Source organism: Clavelina lepadiformis, chromosome 2, assembly GCF_947623445.1.
Source record: "Clavelina lepadiformis chromosome 2, kaClaLepa1.1, whole genome shotgun sequence".
Classification (NCBI taxonomy): Eukaryota; Metazoa; Chordata; class Ascidiacea; order Aplousobranchia; family Clavelinidae; genus Clavelina; species Clavelina lepadiformis.
The window spans coordinates 5,372,221-5,390,262 of record NC_135241.1 but is presented as its reverse complement, the minus strand read 5'-3'; the positions used below and the strand labels follow the sequence as shown (position 1 = coordinate 5,390,262).

Below are 18,042 nucleotides of genomic sequence, written 5' to 3'. Positions count from 1 at the left end.
ATGCCAAGACATTAATAACATCAGGTGCCTATAACCAATAACATTACTCAACCCAGATCGACATAATCTAAAAACATTTAATGATAATAATAATCCTAACAACATGATTTGTGGTTGTTTCTTGAGCTTTATTTGCTTTTATTCCCAAAACAAAATCAAACTTTTAAATTATTATTGTATAATTTCGGATCTACCGACAAAATTTGTAATTTTTCAATGCTATCTTCTGCGTACTGTACTCTGCGTAGGTATTTATTTGGTGAAGATAATAAGGTATAGCCTAAAGTTTTGTCCAAAGTCCCATATCGTTACAACCCACGAGCGACCACAACCGTATTTTGTGAACCAAACACAGGCGGATATTGATGGATATAATTTATTTGTACCTTGTTTGCGTGCCTGAAAGTAATGATAAGGATGCAAAACTGCAGATGATATTTATGCAACAATTACTTTCTATATATTTTATAATCACAGGAAAATTGGCATTGATATCATGGTTTATGATCCGAAATTAAGATAGCACCATCTGCAATTTTGCGTACTTGTGCAAAGTTGCACTACATTACAATACAGTTTTCGGGTACTAAGAAAAGCGCATGCAACAACCCTCGGTGGCGGTGCGATTAAAACACTGGTCTCGCAATAATACAATCCGGGTTCCATACCTATTAGGAGTACGGTTTTTATGCCCTTGTTCTGTGATACAGTTAAAATTCATACGTACAGTTTAAAGTGCATAAATAAAACAGTATGTTGCTATCGGAACTTGGACAAAGTTAAATTCAGTAACCGGCATTCAAGCGGCGCCGAGTTTAAGTCGTGCAAACTGCAAAGACATTCCTCGGTTCGGAAATAATAAGATTTTAATACCACTCATCACAATTGCAAGTTTTGCAGTTATTTATGAAGATTTCACAAACTATCACAATTTCACAAGCAAGGTAATGTCTTGCTCATTTTACATGCAGTGGTCGTTAATCCAGACACCGATGTACGCAAAACAAGTTGATGTTGTTTGCACAATATGACATATACCAAGTTACCAACCCAGAGAGGTGAAAAAAGCAGTGGACCTTAACGAACCCGTCTTGCTTGAGTAAACATCGATTACTCGCAAAACGCAAGTTTGCCGGCTGCTACTTATTGTGTTACGCCGCGATTAAAACAAGTGAACGTAATAAAAAGCTTTAATAAAGTGCAATGGAATGTCAAGCAGTTTTCTGGATACCTTACGTTGTAACAGCTTTTGTTGCAGTCCACTTGGTGGATGTGTTTATGAGAAATGGGTTTAGTGGAGTGCTGAAAGCTTTAGCTAAGTTCATAATATGCCTGCCCGGAGTTGACCGACTTGTTAGGGCTTTTACTAAAAGAGAAGTAGATGGTTTTATGTCAAACACCTTTGAAAAGAATACGCAGAAAGCAGCAGACGTAGTCACCATCCCTCAAAAAGGTAAATTATCAAGTCAAATATGTATTAATGGTCAATATGCTGTAAGCTTGCATGCATGATTGTTGTATACTTTGCCTTACGGTGGTCTCTAGTGTAAAGGCTAAATGTTTTGTCTTTTCCGTTTGCAACTGCAAGTGCAGGGCTGCAGGCTATCACAGCAGCATAGAGGGCACTAATCATTAAATCTCAGCTTACGTGTTGCACTTGTACCAAAGAAATCTGTAAAAACGGTTTTGTATTGGTTTTGGAAGACACTGTTTCCATTGTCTTCCAAGTTGTATCATTATAATTAAATTTCTGATATTTACCGCGCTATTACGTAACGTCATGCTTGCCATAAGTTCAATCTAAGTTCACGGTATAATTACAAACTTATCGAAGAATAGTTGATTGACAATCAGTTCCGTAAACATGCTATCTGCATTGCACCTTTGAACTTTTTGCAAAATATGATAACTCCATATTTGTCATTATGTTTTGCAAACATGTTACATTATTCACATTGCATTATGAGTTTGCAAAATGCGAAATTACCCTATGAGATTGACAACTTAATCGGTAAAAATGTTTAACTGCACGATTGACCTTGTATTAACAACACTGTTAATATAAAAATAGACCATATTGATTGAAATTTGTTTCCCTTAATTGAAAATTGCCAGATTGTAATTATCACCTGAGCGTAAACTTCGAGTTTAAAAAGTCCAAATCATTTCCTGTCATTGAAAAACGCATTGCTCTTCAAGTTGAATTTCTTTCTTTATTATCTTTTTCAGGGTATAAATCTACCGTTGCATGCTATGTAATGAGGCATTCAGAATCAGTATTAGATTGGTTCTAGTTGTCTAAATATTAGTTCTTCAGTATACAATTAGAGTTTTAAAGTTCAATTAATGAGAAGATATAGATTATAGATCGTAATAACTCTGTGAATAATTCTTTAAGTCGATATGAAATGTAGTGTGATGCGCCTTTATTGTTAAATAATTCTTAAAACCTTTTCTGTATAATAATAATATTGTTGTAATTTTAGTGTTTGTTTGAAGTAATAATGAATAATATTAAAATCTATATTAATCAGAATTTCAGCGTTTAAAATTATATAAGCTATTCAACTGAAGTTTAGGAGTTTCTAGACAGAATTTGCAACCTTCTAATCATTCTTAAGAGTCAGATAGCGATTTATATTAATTTCCATTATTTGGCAGTTATTGTAAAACCCAAAGCAGTAACCGCCAGTTTCGAGGTTTTTGTAGCGTCATTTTTTGTTGTTTGAATGAAAAAGGAAGCAAGCATTAAAGTTTTAATTGAGCATGTGCATTGTGTATGACTGTGTGCTTACTGCTGTGAAGCTTTGGAACTGAAATAACCCAATGAGTCTACGAGACTATGATGTAATGCTTGACTAGTTGGTTATCCCGTGTGTGAAATTGTACAGGGATAGCAATCGATGAACTCAGACAAGAGTTGGTGGCTCTGAAAGCAGGTGACGGTACACAAGTCGAGGATGGGAGACTCTTTGCTTACGTCTATACCACCGAGGGTCCGCGCATGGAGTTGCAGGTTAGTGTATTTGTAGTATAGCACTAAACGCAAAAAACCAACATTTTCTTTCTTCCAATGAAAGCTAGTAAGTCTTCGCCGCATTTTTCAACTTATTATTTACCGCCTTTGTGTATATAGGTGTTGCTCTACAAAAATACCCGCTTAAGGGTTGCAGCGTTCTCATTTTTGCCATAGTACTTCTGATGATCTGAAAAATGTGTGCACGGTCAACTTACCGGTTATTTACAGCAGTCTGCGAAATATTAACATAAAATTACATCTATTGACACTGATAGGTGCAAATCGCTTGCGGTTAGGTTGTGTTAATGGCAGTTTGCAATACTAAATATGTATAAAGTATGCCAGGGATTTGTGAAACTCGAAATCAAAACCTAACCCTGTAATGATTGGCGATAAGGCGCTTTGTTTTCTTGTTAAACGTCTGCATGTGTTTCAGCGATGTTGTCAGTAATGATGTTGCTAAATGCTATCATACTAATTCAACCTTATCGATTTACAGAAAGAAGCTTTTAGCATGTTTACTAACATGACGCTGAGTGATGCGAACAGTGAACACGCTGGCATTGTTAATGCTTATGTGGAGGCGTTTATGCACGACAATGCTCTCAATCCTATGGTTTTCCCTTCGCTGAGGTAATACTTGAAGCAGTGGTTTTTATCTTGTTTCTCACTGATGCAATTTTTAGTTTTTGCTAAGAAAAAGGTGTGTATCTCTAGTAACCTCTAACTAATGCTTATTGTGGCAGGAACCATTATATTATCGCGCATAAAGTACTCATAAGTAAGCAGCCTTGTCAATTTTAACATTGATTGCGGGGTTAATAAAAGTGAAGTTGTGCAAATATCAATGGTCTGCCATATAACTAAAAGTTTTGGTAGCAAATGAGCACGAGAAACAGCGAGCTCTCCGAGCACTGCAAACAGATTCGGCGGAGGCGCCCAAGCAATAAGCACGATTGCTGTACTTGTTACATTTAATATAACTTAATTAGTTAATCACAGTATATAATTTGCTGCCTGTACAGCATGTGCTAACGTCTCTTTTCCGGTCTAAAACGCTCTGGTTGAATTTGCATAATCTTTTACAGGAAGTTTGAGAACGAAGTTGTGTCGATGACAGCAAACATGTTAAACGGAGATAGCAAGGTTGTTGGAAGCATAACATCGGGCGGTACAGAAAGCATACTGATGGCGATGAAGACACATCGGGATAGAGCCAGATCCTTGAAGCCGAAAATAACACAGCCTAACGTGGTGAAGTGCTTTAATCAGATCCTGTCCGTTTCGATTAGCTTATATCTTTTAGTTGATCGTTATTTTTTAATGGCTATATGAAAGATTTCATTTTTAATCAGATTGCTCCAGCTTCAATACACCCTGCATTTGAAAAAGCTGCTCACTACTTCAACATGACAATGAAACATGTCCCAGTTAATAAACAAACTTTGATCTGTGACGTCGCAGAGTATGAAAAGAAAATTGACTCAAATACAATCCTTCTCTTGGCATCTGCGCCATCATACCCACAGGCGAGTTTGAAAACTTTTTCATGCTTCCACCATGTAAGGGCTATTTGAGCCCTTGGTCTCGCGCGTAGGCGCTAGAGAGTTACAAGTTTTGTAGTTTGACTTTCTTATTTCTGTAGGCTCCTCACATTGACACTTACTTACCAATTTTTAATACTCCATGGCAAACTTGTGTAATTTGAAGTGATCTTGACGTTTTAGGCTATCCTCGATCCCGTAGAAGAAATATCACGCGTTGCCGAGCGCCACAACTTGCCGTTACACGTCGATGCATGCTTCGGAGGCTTTATGTTACCATGGTATGATTCGTTAAGTCTGTTTCTAAAGTTCTGCTGAGATTAGGACGCACACACTATGTGTACAATGTATATTTTCGAGTTTGGAAGAAAGCTTTCATAAATGCATGATACCTTGCAGAGTTGCAGGGCTCCATGTCTTTACCGAGCCCAAAAAAGACTGATGTAGCAACCATAGCAATTAATTTCAACAAACATCGTTGTGTTTTCTTAGGGTTGAGAAATTGGGCGTAAAAATCCCGAAGTGGGATTTTAGACTTCCCGGTGTTACTTCAATATCTGCTGATCTTCATAAATACGGTTTTGCTACCAAAGGTGCCAGTGCAGTGTGTTACAGAAATAGCAGCATTCGAAAGCACCAGTTTTTTGCCTTCTCCGGTTGGTCAGGTGGTCTGTTTGTTTCTCCGACCATGGCTGGAACTAGACCAGGTACATCAAGCCAAGAAAATAATAAACATATAAATAGGTAAATAGATAAAAATGCAGTAAATATAAGCACTATCGACGCAGTAAAATGTATCAGTGTTCAATTCTATTAAATTTTAGTTTATGATCATTCTGATTAAGTAAGCAGGTTCTGGATAAATTGTACTAGCTAAGCGCTGTCTAAATTCACATAAACTTACCTCCTTTCTAGGTGGCCATCTAGCGGGCGCTTGGGCGGCGTTACGTGCTATGGGACAGGACGGTTTTATAGATATGGCTCGACAACTTATGGACACTGCGAATAAAATGAAAGACGGCATAAATCGTATCCAGGTACTTTGTTTAGCTGTACAGATTGTCCAGCAATATGAACGTGTTTCTTTCAACGAGTTGTCTAGCTGTAAACTTAAATTTTTCCATCACAATATGTTGCACTTACATTAGCAATACTGTAGTCGACAATGTAATTGTAAATCATTTAAAATAAATGCATTCAATTAATACCTTGGTTATGTAATTTGTCAAACAGTACCATAAGAATACGTATCACACTAACTGTATATTTTGCAGGGTTTGCAAGTGTTAGGCAAACCACTTATGTCAGCTTTCGCGTTTGCCTCAAATGACAAAGACGTTAGCATATTTGGTGTGGCTGACGTCATGGAAAAGAAAGGTATTTTCTCTACCTTATTTACATGTGTTACGCAAATTGCGATAAACATACAAAATTGCATATCATAATAAGATGTTTTGATGCTGCTACCGTGTTATTCGCAGCGGCAAAGCGGATGCTATAAAATAATCAGCGTGTCGGGTTAATTTCGTTATTTTGCACTACCACACTCGTTTGGTATCATATAGTTTAAATATTTTCTGAACAAAATTAGAATATTGCTGAAAATATTGATGTAATTAGGTTGCTATATGAAGGAAGTTTTACTATTTTTCTTCCTATTGCCGTTTAGGTTTATTATAGCAGGTTTGTACAACATCTGTAACATTGTTAGATATTATATATCCCTTAAAGTTTAAACCATTCTTAAGCACTTAAGTATATTTGCACACTTTCAGAAGCCCACACCGGAAGTGGTTTAATAAGCTTCTGAAATGTTCAACAAGCAATATACGGTTGTTTTCGCTTTGCCACTGCTGCAGCGGGCAGAAAAGTCTGGTAATACGGCGTCTAACATCATAAGAACCGGGAAAGTAGCGGTTTGATTGTTTAGTGGACCTGTTAGCGGGTTTGTGTTGTGCAAGGTGATCTCCGTATGCAGGCAACCATTGTATAGTTACAAGCCACCCGGAAAGAATTGACGCGTGTTTGAAGTATTATTACCTCACAAATTCGAATTTAGTTTGGGCTAGAACGCCCCATCCGTCACAGGCGTTTTGCTATAGTTCCTATTGTTGATGATAAATTTCGTTTTTCCGAAATTGTCTTTGCATGACGCTTGAAGGGGATCGCGTTACCCAGTTCAGGAAACGTCATAGTAATTACAGTCGTTTTAGAAAAAGCAGTCAGTCGCGCCTTCGCAGAAATCAACAGAAAATAGTCTTAAAATATATCTTTAGCATTAGCCTTCATTGCAAGCGGTTTTCGTCAGCTTTTTGAAGAAGCATACCGACAGCTATCATTGCTGTATTTGTTCTTGAGCTGTTCCCAGAAGTCAGAAACTGAAGAATATTTACAATCTTTCCGCTAAATTTGTGAGTCTGACTGATATGAAAACTTTTCAGATTTCTATAGCGACTGCAAAAGTTTTACAGATAACGGCAGATACAGATACAATTATGTTGAGTCTAGGTTCAGTGGAAACGAAATTAGTGGCTTTGTGAATATGATATAGGCTACTGTCCATTTAGCATTCTTTGCTCTAGGGCCTAGGCTACAGATAAAATATGTTCCCTAATATTCACCTCTGACGATACCGCTTAATTGTCTCAGGAATTTACCTATTCGTTGTATTTTGATCTAATGTAAAATGTCGTCCAGAAAGCTGTTTTGCTTCTCATGTTTTTCGACTTGTTTCTGTTTGGTTGTCTCTGCTTTTCTGGACAACACAACTGAACTGCTCCACGAGCAAGGTAGGCAATTGTTTATCGAAATAGGAAATATCTTTGCAATTCATTTAGTCTGATGTTGGCTGGTGTACATAAAAAAGCTTTTTGTTCTAGATGTCCCGCCCCCACAGAATCTTCACTTGGTTGAATCCTACAACATGAACACAATTTTTGCGTGGAATGCGCCAAACGGCAGCCGCGTAAGGGGCGGGGTTGACGTATACAACGGAAAAGTGATTCGTTATCGTTTCCTTTACTGGGCAATGGATGACGATGACGAAGTTTGGAAGTAAGCTTTAACACATTATAAATAGTATTACATAAATATATAACCATTAATTGTTTTTGACATATTATGCGGTTGAATAACTTATGAAATGTGTTTTAGTTGTTCCCAAATAAACGTTTTAGTAGCTAAAGGTAACGCCTATAGCTAAGTTCTGGAAAGAGCCAGCCCGTATGTCTGTCATGTAATACAATGTGTTTGAAATGGTTTGTTTTGAATTTAAAATGTCAGAGTTCATTTAAAACTATAGGTTGAAGGGCATCGTTTTAGATAACACATAGCAATGTATTAGATAGGCAGATGCCAGTGGATTTATATTATTAGTTTGATAGTTGGCCTAGATCATTAGCATTTTTTTATCATTACCCTCAGCCCTCGTGCTACTCTCAGACACTAAATTTATGATGAATGCATACGGATAAATTCGATAAAACAACATAAACATTTAAGTAAATCAAAATTAACGTCATTATTGTGATGTTTAAGGCAAGAGAAAAAAAAATCAAATGAAGACACTTATTTTCATAATTGGAAATGCCGTTTTTAACTTCTAAATCGGAATTTTTACCCCTTAATTTTAGCCCCAGTTGATAAATTTACCCCTGGTTAAAAGCATTTGGTCTAAGCGCGTTCAACTTTTGATAATAATTTATAGGCTGTCAATGTCATCATAGCTTACATTGCCCGAGGAAACGTGTTACCAAAGGATGGTGTAACTTCGGCTACTTGACCAACCGTTTTAGTAGGTCGTTTCATATACAGTAATTTGCCATACTTCTAATTAATTATCGTTCACATCGGTTATTTCCTATATTGTATTAAGCTTACATGTGAGTTACTCCTCTCAAGGAAACACATTTGACACTCCCTATTGCCTTATATGATCAAATAATAATTAATCACTATCTCACGTGTACTGGTATGAGTATACACACTACATTTTGAGATTACATGCTTTAGTTTAAATGATCTTCTTCTGACTTGTAAATTAGTATGCAGCTCGTTTAGAAGTTTAACAAGGCAGTATTGCGTATTTGTGTTATGGTTGTCTATTGAACCAAAGGTGTTTAATATATACATTATACTGCAGGAAAAGTTTCTTTGTTTCACGTTTGGATACTTTCCACGAGTTATTTTGTAGGATATCACATTTTATCAAAAATGCACATTAGTGTTTGACTCATTTGCTTTTCTACCACTTTAGTTGGAAACATATGCCGCACTGCACCAACATCACCCACCGTTACTGTCGCATTTTAAAGACTTCAAATTCCGCATTTGAGTCGAACTTTTTTACCGTTTTGTCACAAATTGATGACCATATCAGCGCTTACGATGAGAATGCTGTGTACGACTTTGTACCTTATATCCACGGTAAGGCAAGAAATGTTTATGATATTTTGCGTTATGTTATTCAATTGATCATAACTCATAACTATAATAGTTTGAGCTATTATAGTTCTATATATTTTCGTATATTTTTAGGTTTGTTTAGAGCGCCTAACTTTACAGTTAGTTACAATGGAAGTTATGTCAGGCTATCCATTGACCCTCCGCATGCGTATTGGTCGTCAGAGTTACTCATTGATGCTTTGGAAGGCGACTTAGGCTATCAGGCCAAATATTGGATCCAAGTAAGCAATCGAAGGAATGTTATATCGACATGCATATATTGGTTTGAGGGATACTTTCTTGTGATGCTGCTGCTTTTATTTCTATATTCATATTTCTTATTAGAACAAAACTCACCCCACATCGGAAAAGCTTGTGAAGAATTATGAATCGATTGCAGATGGAATTAGTTTTCCAGTCGTCGCCGAACCTACGGATTCAATTTGTGTGCAAACGCGTCTCCTTTCAAATTCACTGGACCCATGTGAATGGTCTACACCCACTTGTGTTCAAGGTATTTGTGTTTTCGGCTTCTCCTACTATCAACCTACTCTTTAGTCATACTACGCGACAAACGTTTTTGTTGCCGTTAAAAGTGTCGCTTGTTAGTCGTGTTGGAAGATCGTGTTAAGATCTAACTTCTTGGTTGCAAACCAGATGGTTTACTTTAATTACTTTGATATTCCAGGAAAGAATGAAATCGACGTAAATTATGACGTGTTGTTTGCGCAGATTCCGCCGTCACGGATTCATCAACAATACCAGTTTTGCTTTATGCCACTTTGGCAACCATTGGAGTTTTATCATTCCTGGCGTTTTTAGCAATAACCTTGAAATTGGTCAAACGTTTGGTGAATTACTTCAAAGGAAAGAATGACAGCATCGTTCCCATTTCTTTGGTAAACCTGACATTGTTTTGCTACAGTAGACTTATAACCTAAAATAACCAGTATTACTCATGTCATGTTTATAAAATTTCGAATGTTTTCAGTTGACAATTGACAAACCGTTAGGCAAGGACAACGTCCTTAGACAGTCCAGTAACGTGTACTCTTGCAATTATGAAATAAGGAGTTTAAATGATCTGGCAAAACATGCGGAATTGATTGATCTCGGAGTGGAAGACAAAGATGTGGATGTGATGAAACTCTCTGCTAATGCAAGAACGAAAGAAGATCATAGGCTTGCCTTAGGAGATAGGGTAGTAAATGATGGGCGCGAAACTGAGGATAAAATACTCAAGCCTGATCCGAGCACATCGTACGTGCAAATGAGGTCCGCTCCCTGCAAGCCGCAGATGATGGTTAAAATTCCTCTTCAGTACGAATTTACAGCAGACTATGTTCGTGCGCCCAACTCTCCAGACTCCGGTTTAGATATGTACGATTACTTTTAGCTGCTTATAATGCTATAAAAACAACTGCAGGGAACGTATCGCACGTAAAATGAGAAGACGTTTTCCTGCTGCTAATTCCGATTCGTTAAGACGGATAATGTCATTATTCTTGTCACGCGTACAGTTTAAGCGTTAATTCATTTGTGACGGTAAAAGACGACGTTCTGCCATTTCATCGCTATACAGTAGCATGAACTTTGCTAACTACTATGCACCTCACCGCGTAACTTTAGACAAAAACATGGCCTCTAGTTTCCTGTCAAGTGGTTTTTCATCGCATATGTAACGATGTCAAAAATCTTGCGCAACGTCAAAGATGTTGTGTTTGTAGTGGAAGCGTTTCCGTGATGTCACCGTGTTATGTAAACTTTATCAATGTTAACAATAAACCGATTTCACTGCTCCGAGTAAAATCCAGTTCAAATATCCAAAGCGTACTTTGAGTGCGAGGCATGAATGCATAGGAATAGCAACTAATAAACGTTCACCTTGAATTTTTGCGAGAGTATGTGTGTAGGCTATAATCTGAGTCGGAGGTATCAATTAGCTCAGAACCAGATATTCTGTTGAAAATCGTCATAGCCTGCTAGCAAATTGTCGTTTTATTGTGACACAGAGCTCGCGTTTGACATATTTCCTGTTTTCAACGTTATGGCGTTATGTTATGCTTCAACAGGTAAATTGGCTCTTGTTTGCTTGCGTTTGATCTTCAATGCAAATACCATCTCATATCATTCCGTGTGTTTCCGGTTTTGTTTTTTTTTTTTAATTTTCGATACTGTGATACTTACTAACAAGTTTTTCGATATTTGTGTAAACCTTGTAAATATGCTGCTTTGTCGTCTGCAATATACTACCCAAAATGAAGTTCAATTTCACCGTGTTAGCTTCAGAAAGATTATAAGAACGGTGGACTTATATTCCCTAGTAGCTTATAGCACATGCAACGTTCACTCTTAAATACGTAGAAAACTATTCTTGCAACAAAAGTCATTTTGCAGAAACGTTGGTGTTTTTACAGTTGGGACGGTATTCCTTGCCTTGATTGGCTCGTTTTGTAGCTTAAAGGTTTTGGCGTTGCGTTAGTATCGCGTTGTTTGTTGTTCATATGCTTGCGATGTTGTTATACCTACTCATTATTATGACAGAGCTATTGCAATACAAAAACCACACGATGAAATTCACTGAATGTGATTTTATTTTTAGAAGTTTCGTTGAAGTAGATGTTGTGTTCTCTCGTTCAAATTTCGAAGTGAACAGGAGAGAATTGAGTTTTGCTTATCAAAAACAATGACACGAACACGTTTCGAGTCAGATATTTTTGATCTGCTGTTCAACAGCACAATCGCAATTCCGATTAAAAATATCTCTATACTGCAAGTGAAGCCATTGACACTGAGCATTAATTACATTGCTGCAGACACGTAAAAATTGTCAAATCGACCTCAACTCAACCCACAGTCTAATAAATGACCCATATCTTGTTACTTGTCTTGCAGTTTCCTGTTTGTTTTCCGATTTTGTCTTTGAGCGATTATAATTTTTCTCGTTTGCGGCTTACTAACCATCGCGTTCGTGCTTCGGATAGTTGTTTCAACATGCTAAACTCACTGCAACCGTTACTCAAGTGTCTTGGGCTTATGTTTCCGCTCGGTTTCCACGAATTTCTGATTCACTAAATTAGGACCCTTTACGTTTGAAGTTTTTCAAGTTTTTTGTTGTTCGGCGGGTTGTTCTGGCTTATTTTATTTTCTGTTTTCGACAACCATGAAAACCATTAGCCGATGAGATATTTGCGCAAGCGCAGTATTTTACCTGGAGGAAATGGTTAATTATGTCGATCTGGCTGCTGCAAAGTCACGTATACATTATAGCTGAACTGAAAATGACAGTTGCTGTAGTGTAGACAAAACATCAACCAGGCGCAAAATAATCTAATTCTCTTGGTATAGGTTTGCTTATTTTCTATGTAATTGCCCATCCCGTACACTTTATGTCAGTTTGAATGTTGTAACTTCACCGCAATTTTCTCGACGAAATGTCAACTTGTATTGAACATGCTATATATTTTCAGTATATATGTACAGTAGTACAATGCAATGTACAGCAAAGCACAACTTATAATCGAAAGGCGGTAAAGAAATGTATGATGTTTTTTAAAAAGAGCTTGTAAAATTAGTGTTTGAAAAAAGCCAACATATATTAAGTTATTGAAATTTGCGCCTCGGTATGTCGGAAAGCACGTAAAAGTTTGCTGAGTTGAGAAACTGCACCCCTCTACGATTTGGGTCACTCGTTATCACAGACGTTGATAAAATGTCGGTTTGGTGTAACAGTTTCTCCCCAGCCTGAACGTAATTTGGCAAGTCGCTTTCCGTGACATACACGTCGTCGGGAAGTGGAGGAAAATCTTGTTCTTCTGCGCTTGGAAATGAAGGAGCACTACTCCAAGCACCCTGATCTTCATCATCATCTGAGACGTGGAAGGATAATTCTTGTACGTATCTGACTTCTGTGGCCATTGGTTTCTCTCGACTAATCTCTGAGGTGACGCTGGTTTCAGCTTGTTGAGATGAGATGAAAAGATGATTTTCGAAGTCGGTTTCGCTCGAAAAACTGCTCAGTGTGCTCTCGGAAGATGCGCTGTGATATCCTCGGCTTCTACTTCTTTGTCGTCGTAATTTATTAATAAAATCATGTTTTTTGGTGTCAACTGAATTTTCTAAGACCCTTGCGTCTGAGGAATTACAATGAAGATTCAACGATGTTTGCAGGTGTATTGCAATTTACATTTAAATACCCTGGCCATTGTCCTAAAGAAGTAACGTATATCTTACCAGTGTCTTGCGCTTTGCACGCAGTTTCGCATTTGCAAAAACATGATGCCCGCACAAACTCTTTCTCTTCCAATGTCAGGTTTTCAACGTCGCTGTGCAATATTTCATCTACTCTCTCCGAAATTGGACTTGTATTTTTCAAAGAATCTTCACCTTCGTTGCTGCACTCCATTTCATGCAGAGCTCGCTCCTGTTCAGTTTGTTAAACGCTATTAATCGCTTTGTGAAAAAACAGCTAAACACTTAGTTTTATAAAGATTGATGCATTATTGTTTACTCACCAGTTCTTCTGGTATGTCATCCACCATGTGAATAAATTTATACATTTTCCAGCTTTTATAAGCTAGGAAAAGTACAACAAGGGCTACGCAAATAGCAGCTAAAGATACAATCGTTAGCAGCACAACTTGTTTGTTGTTAGATGTTGACGTTAAAAATTCTATCGGTTTTAGGCACAAAACTTTTGTCCAGTTGCTCTTCCCGGTTGTTTGGTTTAACCTCATGAACGACAACTCGACCAGCCGCGATTTTATGCAGTATTCCGACCATTTAGAGAGATTCTGTCGCGTTTGTAATGCGATTCATTAACAATGATCCCTTGCAGTTTGTGTTAAAACTATGATTGCTAATAGGCCGTTCTTATGCAGCCATTTTACTTAATGTCTAATACCGTCAAAACAAACTCCGCCCTTTCCTCTAATTGTTTAACTTGCAAGTATTGAGTTCTTGTCTTGCTTGTATCATTACCGGGCCAGTAATCCACCTGACGAAAACAATTATTTTAATCAGCAGACAGAAAAGGTATTCTGGATCGTTTTTATGCTTCAGTTTACCTGGAAATTCAGCGTCGCTAGATCTTTTGCTATGCTTCCATTCTTTCCATGGTTTCGTGGAGAATCCATTCGAAGAAGTATTTTGCTCTCCCGACGAATAGCACTAAACGTCGGTGGTATCAAGATTGCTGAAACGAATATTGTACTCCGTAATCTGTTACCGAAAAGTCACTGCATCAGATGCAATGGTCCACTACCTTTTGCCATTACTTACTGTCACGTTCTGTCCAAAACGAAATGTTTCCAACGTATTGTTCTTTAAACGGTTCAGTGGTAACCCCGATGATATACTCCAATGGAGTCTGCAGATAACTGCTGAGATCGCAGGTAGTTTGTTTGATCTTAGAACAGGTCGGTGCCTCTTCCCAATTTTTCGTCTGACCAAATCTAACAAGAAGCAAGCTTATATACCAAGTTGCAACCGACGAAAAATGCGTTTGTGTGCAAGTGCAGAGCCGTTTTAAATGATAGGCGGCCTTGTCGCTTCGCGTTTTATGTGCGAATAATAATTTTCTTTTGTTAAATACCCTACAATAATACTCAGCCATGACACTTGCTGTTAGGAAGGCGCTATGCATGTACCCAACCAAGTATTTACTTCTTTCGATAAAGTACAGTGTAACGACTTGAAGGTGAAACAGGATCCCAATGTAGTATATGTCTTAGCATAACTGACTCAATCCAGATTTTCTCTGCAAAAAGGTGGTTTGGAATTATTCCCTAATTTCCAATTGTTTTGAGCAAAACAACTTTTTTTATGAATGGTAACACGCCTACGTGGTATAACAAACATTCATCGCCCCACCGCAGACACGTACTTATTTTCCTGTTGTTTTTCGTCTTGTTTCCTTCAGTGAGAAGTTTCGGATTTTCCATCACGACTTCTTTGGTTTGTGTCGCTGAACTCTTAGGTTTACTCGAAGTCGCATTGAAAGAAAAACAACTCGCTGTAGCGACATGAATTATTACTAATGGCAATATGAGCATGTCCCTACCATATATCTTTGCCTACTGCTGATAGAATAACTTATGAAGAACAAGATTATTATAGTTATAGTATTTGAAAAAAGTGCAAAATATTTGAATTCAATGTTAACATTTAAAATTAACTTTAGTCACTTCGAAACTGTTTCTGCTCCGCCTGTAGGCTGCAATACCTTTTAAGTCTCTTGGCACCTGTCGTTACCTTTCTTCGCTATCGTGTCTTGTTGAAGACTCCAACCTAGCTGTTTACTCTTCCGACTGCGTGCTCAGTTGTTTCTGAAACATTATCGTTTGCTTTGTTATAATCTTCACAGTGGTTTAACGGGCGACCATTATTTTCTTTGAAATATTAAAAATTCAATGGTAACTTTTTAAGGCCTTGCTGTGTTATATATAATATTTGCCTTTTGGCGATATTTCTGCTACCTCTAATGTTGATGCCGAAAATGCACCTTTGCGAGGTTTTTCTTCGTTAGCGCTGTCTACACGTTTAAATTGAGTAACAAAAACGTTAGCATTTCTGCGTTGCGAATTCAGTATCTCTGTATTATTGTGATACCAGTCTTATATTTGCATCATATACGTTTCTACTACTATATGTCCACTTTTGCTTGTTGATTAGGGCAAAGCCCTTATAGCTTGCTTAGCACCTATAGCATCTACAGTAGTAGCAAACAGTCAGCAGGATGTAACGAACACACACAATTTCCTAATTTATTTCTTGTAGGGTGGATCAAATTTCCTTGCCTAGTTCCCCGAGACCATTCTACGAAACGATAGTTTGATGTTGCTTTGTTTACTCTTTTCACGCAACTATACCGCATTAATTAACTAGCTGCTTTTCTTGAAACTGTATGGTTATCGCGGAAGAATTATATGTATAATTGTCATTCGTCAGCACTTGGGATTATCTAAAGTTTCTAAACTTCACCCAAACTTTTTTGTTTGTTTGCTATTGGCCCTAGATAATTTGTCGAACCTAAGGTAACCTGCGCGTTTGGCGATATTTGAGTAATATTACTGAATACTATATTACTACTATACTACTATACTACTGAGCTCTCTGCCAAACATATTATCTATATTCTCATCAAAGCTAGTGTCGTTAAACTCTGATAAATGTACGGTCTTTCCAATCCACATAGTTTACGGAGCCATTTTTAACCGCGTTATTATTTATCTCCTGTCTATGGAAGTTTACTGGATAGAACGCGCTAAACAGATTTTGTATCCTATTTGTATGTTTGTTGAACGAATAGTGGCCTGCCGTACATAGATCCACGCTTATGACTTTTACAAAATGTTAGTTTGATGGCTGCAAAAATTACACTAACAACAGAGATTTCGGAGACAGTTTTTGACGTCTACAACTTGGCAATTTTTGCTAAAACTTGCAATAAGAAAACGGTAAACAACCGCAAGGTAGAAACATTTTCGATTATTTATCGGATTTTACGTAGATCCGGAATTTAGTTGCACGTTTTGCAGCTCATTGACGTGCTGTTGCGTCTTGCACAGCAATGATATGTTGTTTTCATGCTAACAAACTGTATAATTGATATGTTGTTTTGATGCAAACGACAATTTTTGAAACAACAGTGTTTTGTCATAACTCATAAGTAAAGCATAAATTTTACGATATTTTCTTGTAATTGGTCTGAATCGATGATTCTCCATTGACACAAAAATGCACCACTGCTCGTATACATGGTAATTGTACTCTGCCCCGACCCATCTGCTGTCTCTCAGTTTGTTAATTGCGTTTATTTCGCAAATCTCGGGCATTTTTGTATCACATGCCATTAGCAAGCTACTATCCTGTTGTCGTGTATTTATTAGACTACGTTACAAATAGACACCTGTATACCAAAATATTAACTAACAAAATTTGAAAAATTGCTTTTATATTTGTATGTCACCAATAATGAAAGTATGTCACCAGCAAAAGATGGCCCCAATTCAAACATTCGCTTTATTTTGGCCATCAGGGCAACTGTCTCTTTTGCCTTGTTTTCTATACACCAATGAGCTATTTAAACTTAAAGGAAATTATTGAAATAGAAAAATAGAATATTCTGTATAAAATGTGACACAACATCCCACTGAAGCTCATTTGTAACGCCTGACTGTTGTTAGGCTGGAAACTGGAGGTGCAACGTAATCCTGACTCAGTCCATTGCACTATTCTTCCTGGACATATCAAGAGCGCCAGTCAGTGGTTAACAGATTTGAAAGAAGCGGTCGACTACATCCGGGTATGTCTATTTCACTCACCATTTGTCTCTTCACTTAACATTTTGAGAAAAAGAGATTTATATTAGGCGTTAGTTGGCGCAAAAATGTATACGATAGAAGTCGAAACCGAGATGAAAACCGTATTTTATATGGTGATGGTTTTGGTGCTTTGTATACAGCATTTGTGTGACAGTTTTGACTGTGAATTTGGGGTATTATGACATTTTTGTACAAATCGATTGTTTTTGGAAGTGTGCTTGGGGCATGTGCCTTTTTTCTGACGTTAGTCGTATCGAATACATTTTCCTTTCTCTCCAATCGAACTTAAAACACGATTTCTTTGACTTGTAGGCTCATGGCACTGATACAAAGCAAGGCAATTCGGCAATTTACGGAATGCTGTCTGTCGTGCCTAGCGATGGAATAATCGACAATTTCTTGGTGGATTTATTCGACGAAATTTATAAAACCTAAACGAGCAGACCACGTTGTAGCACTAGCATTACTAATTGTTCTGTTAATTGTATTTATCTCTGTTGATTGATTACTGCAAATCAAATCTAAACTAGAATTCGTTTAATTGCTTTGATTTGTCATAGCTGACATCAATCAATCTATAAATCAATCCACATATCATGCATAATTCTGATTGTTATGATTGTGTTTTCTCTCTTGATTGAACAAAACACGAATTTTCCTTGTATTTTGTTTTATTGATAAATGCAGACGCCAGGTTGACCGAATGAAGGCT

The 18,042-nt window shown here is 37.4% G+C and overlaps 2 protein-coding genes across 5 annotated transcripts; one reads left to right on the top strand and one right to left on the bottom strand.

Annotated features, from left to right (window-relative positions):
• Window positions 1–1,128: 1,128 nt before the first annotated feature.
• LOC143447526 (uncharacterized) lies at window positions 1,129–17,994 on the top strand. 4 transcript variants are annotated; one of them, XR_013114106.1, is made up of 12 exons: window positions 1,129–1,453; window positions 2,892–3,016; window positions 3,519–3,652; window positions 4,108–4,273; window positions 4,375–4,548; window positions 4,747–4,844; window positions 5,056–5,270; window positions 5,479–5,600; window positions 5,838–5,940; window positions 7,261–7,352; window positions 7,443–7,617; window positions 8,819–8,959. XR_013114106.1 is itself a non-coding variant. In XM_076947709.1 (11 exons), the coding sequence occupies exons 1-11, from the start codon at window positions 1,204–1,206 to the stop codon at window positions 17,763–17,765; spliced, it is 1,629 nt and encodes a 542-aa protein (XP_076803824.1). In that variant the 5' UTR covers window positions 1,129–1,203; the 3' UTR covers window positions 17,766–17,994. The 4 variants fall into 4 exon arrangements, 3 of the variants coding, with proteins under 3 accessions (XP_076803824.1, XP_076803825.1, XP_076803826.1); XM_076947709.1 differs by lacking the exons at window positions 7,261–7,352; window positions 7,443–7,617; window positions 8,819–8,959 and adding exons at window positions 17,193–17,311; window positions 17,643–17,994; XM_076947710.1 differs by lacking the exons at window positions 7,261–7,352; window positions 7,443–7,617; window positions 8,819–8,959 and adding an exon at window positions 6,184–7,254.
• On the bottom strand, window positions 12,428–15,438 carry LOC143447525 (uncharacterized). Its single transcript, XM_076947708.1, has 8 exons — window positions 14,891–15,438; window positions 14,671–14,764; window positions 14,287–14,459; window positions 14,073–14,200; window positions 13,910–14,002; window positions 13,521–13,799; window positions 13,240–13,429; window positions 12,428–13,139 (listed from the first exon to the last, which is right to left on the bottom strand). Exons 1-8 carry the CDS (start codon window positions 15,057–15,059, stop codon window positions 12,610–12,612), a joined length of 1,656 nt encoding a protein of 551 aa, XP_076803823.1. The 5' UTR covers window positions 15,060–15,438; the 3' UTR covers window positions 12,428–12,609.
• Window positions 17,995–18,042: the final 48 nt, after the last annotated feature.

Bases quoted from the DNA above. Each gene is read 5' to 3' on its own strand.
- LOC143447526 (XM_076947709.1), top strand. From the start codon at position 1,204: ATGGAATGTCAAGCAGTTTTCTGGATACCTTACGTTGTAACAGCTTTT. The intron at 5,271-5,478 runs GTACATCAAGCC...CCTCCTTTCTAG, and splicing joins CATGGCTGGAACTAGACCAG to GTGGCCATCTAGCGGGCGCT. The intron at 5,941-17,192 runs GTATTTTCTCTA...GACTGTTGTTAG, and splicing joins TGACGTCATGGAAAAGAAAG to GCTGGAAACTGGAGGTGCAA.
- LOC143447525 (XM_076947708.1), bottom strand. From the start codon at position 15,059: ATGCTCATATTGCCATTAGTAATAATTCATGTCGCTACAGCGAGTTGT. The intron at 14,201-14,286 runs GTAAGTAATGGC...TATTCGTTTCAG, and splicing joins GTTTTGGACAGAACGTGACA to CAATCTTGATACCACCGACG. The intron at 14,003-14,072 runs GTAAACTGAAGC...TGTTTTCGTCAG, and splicing joins TAGCGACGCTGAATTTCCAG to GTGGATTACTGGCCCGGTAA.